Below are 2,069 nucleotides of genomic sequence, written 5' to 3' on the forward strand. Positions count from 1 at the left end.
GAAGTGCCAGCATTGTGACTTTGACTCAACCACAATTATGGGCATTTTATGTCTAACATACCACTGTGCCTCTAGGTCTCTTGAGAAAATCCCAGCAAAAAACCTTCACTTTAAGAGATACTCTGTGTGTGTGTATATGTTTATGGAGGCTGCACCGCTGTTTGCTGTTGCTGCCCAGAGATGGGTGGCATTTCAAAGACAGGCATTTCAAAGAAGTGAGTTAGTTAGGTTTTCTCAGTGACTAACAACTCTCAGCATCACCATTTGAAACATAAACTTTATTGCAACAAAGAATTAAAAATAGTACATCTGAGAGAGTTGCAGGGTGCATGTCATTAAAGAAATAGTCAGAAATCACAACTCAAGCAAATTGTGTACAATTGGAACAGAAAGTTTTATTAAAACAACTTGAAATCAAACTCAAATTTTTCTTGTTTAATTTCACCATAAGTGTGGATCACGTATTTACAGTCTTCGCCTCTTGTGGTGAAGGTTCTGCTCAGGGTTGGGGACTAGGAAGAAGGCAGGAATGAATGGGGAGGAAAGGTGGGTTTCAAAAGCTAACAGGATGTGAACGTTTTCCAGAAGAAGTTCTTGCAGCCCGCTTTGCGTTCCCGAGGTGCCAAAGCGGGGTTTGAGTTCGCTGAACGCTCCAGCTCCAGTCTCACTTCGTCCTGCTCAGCCCCTCGGGACAAGTCCTCAGACTCCAGGGCTTCATTTTCTGTCTGGCTTGGTTCTGAGAGCAGTTCTGCCAAAAAGTACTTGGCCAGTTCCTTCGGGAAAAGAGAAAGAAAGAGGAAGAGGAAGAGAGAGCACAGTTAGCCTTTGACTTTAGGGGCTCAGTGCTGCATCCCTCTAAAACACCTTTGCGCCAAGCTTAGAGACACACACAACTCTTAAAGAAGAGGGAAGCCACATCTTTCCAAACACAGTCCAGACTGACAGCTGCTATGCAGCAGCTGTGCCTGCAAAATAAGCCGAAGAAGATCACCAAGCACCTCCACCGCACACTGACATCTACCTGGAGTCTCAAAGAAACCAACGTTCTGGCTGTGGCAGGGAAATAACTCACCCGCACACCACCCTGTCTCTTCTTCCTTGCCCACTGGTCCCGCTCACTGGGCTGGACTCAACAAGGATGCCGTGAAGCTGAACCGTGCTGCTAATGCGACATGGGGCAGGTCTTTGGGAAAGCCATTAAATGGGGAAGTGAGTGCAGGTCCCCGTGCTCACAGGGCAGGCTGAGCCAGGGGGGACCCTCTCCCTGGGGGCTGTTTTTCCTCTTTTCCCTGCAAACCCTGGCTGCCCCCTTGCCATGGCCCAAGACCCTCCCCATATCCCCTCAGGAGCTGCCCCGGTTTAGCACTGTGGAGGATCTCCTGGAGCTCCACCAGGCTCTGCCCTCCACCCCGTCCCTGGCTGCTCCTTGGTACCCCCAGCACCAAGCCAGACCGGGGGGTCCCTCCTGCCCCAGCCCATCCAGCTCAGCTCCCTGCCCGGCAGCTCGGTGCCGGCTCAGCTGCGGCGGGGAGCAGCGTCTGCAGCGGGGAGCCGGGGGTCCGGCAAGGAGCCGGGGGGTCTGCAGCGGGGAGCAGGGGGGTCTGCAGCGGGGGTGCCGGGGGTCTCCGGCGGGGTGCCCGGGAGGTGCCGGGCTGGGGGTGCCCGCAGCCCGCCCCGTCGCGGGGCTCTCACCTGCTTCCCGGCCGCGGCAGCCAGGGACTTCTGCAGGAACTGCCGGAGCCGGGGGTCCGAGGGGGCGGCCGAGACGGTGCCGAGGGCCAGGGCGAGGGAGAGCAGGGCCAGGGCGCACTGGAGGCGGCACGACAGCATCTCGCCGGCGGGTCGGGCGCGGAGAGGCGGCGGCGGGGAGGCGCTGGCGGCTCCGCGGCGGCTCCGGCTCCGGCGTTGGGGATCTCCGGGCCGCCCGGCCGCCTTTATAAACCCTTCTCCTGACGTCAAGGCGGGGGCGCCCCCCTCGCCCCGCGCCGCCGGGGGTGGGTCCCTGCCCGGGGGCCGGCGGGGCCGGGGATGCTCCGCTCAGCCGAGGGGCCGGCCCGGGAGCCCCCCGG

General features: G+C 58.6%; 1 protein-coding gene across 1 annotated transcript; it reads right to left on the minus strand.

Moving 5' to 3' along the window:
* Positions 1 to 257: 257 nt before the first annotated feature.
* SST (somatostatin) lies at positions 258 to 1,897 on the minus strand. Its single transcript, XM_026070949.1, has 2 exons — positions 1,693 to 1,897; positions 258 to 773 (listed from the first exon to the last, which is right to left on the minus strand). The coding sequence occupies exons 1-2, from the start codon at positions 1,828 to 1,830 to the stop codon at positions 561 to 563; spliced, it is 351 nt and encodes a 116-aa protein (XP_025926734.1). The 5' UTR covers positions 1,831 to 1,897; the 3' UTR covers positions 258 to 560.
* Between the last annotated feature and the right edge of the window lie 172 nt (positions 1,898 to 2,069).

The sequence above is a fragment of the Apteryx rowi genome, unplaced genomic scaffold (assembly GCF_003343035.1).
Source record: "Apteryx rowi isolate R43461 unplaced genomic scaffold, aptRow1 scaffold_32, whole genome shotgun sequence".
In the NCBI taxonomy this organism is placed as follows: Eukaryota; Metazoa; Chordata; class Aves; order Apterygiformes; family Apterygidae; genus Apteryx; species Apteryx rowi.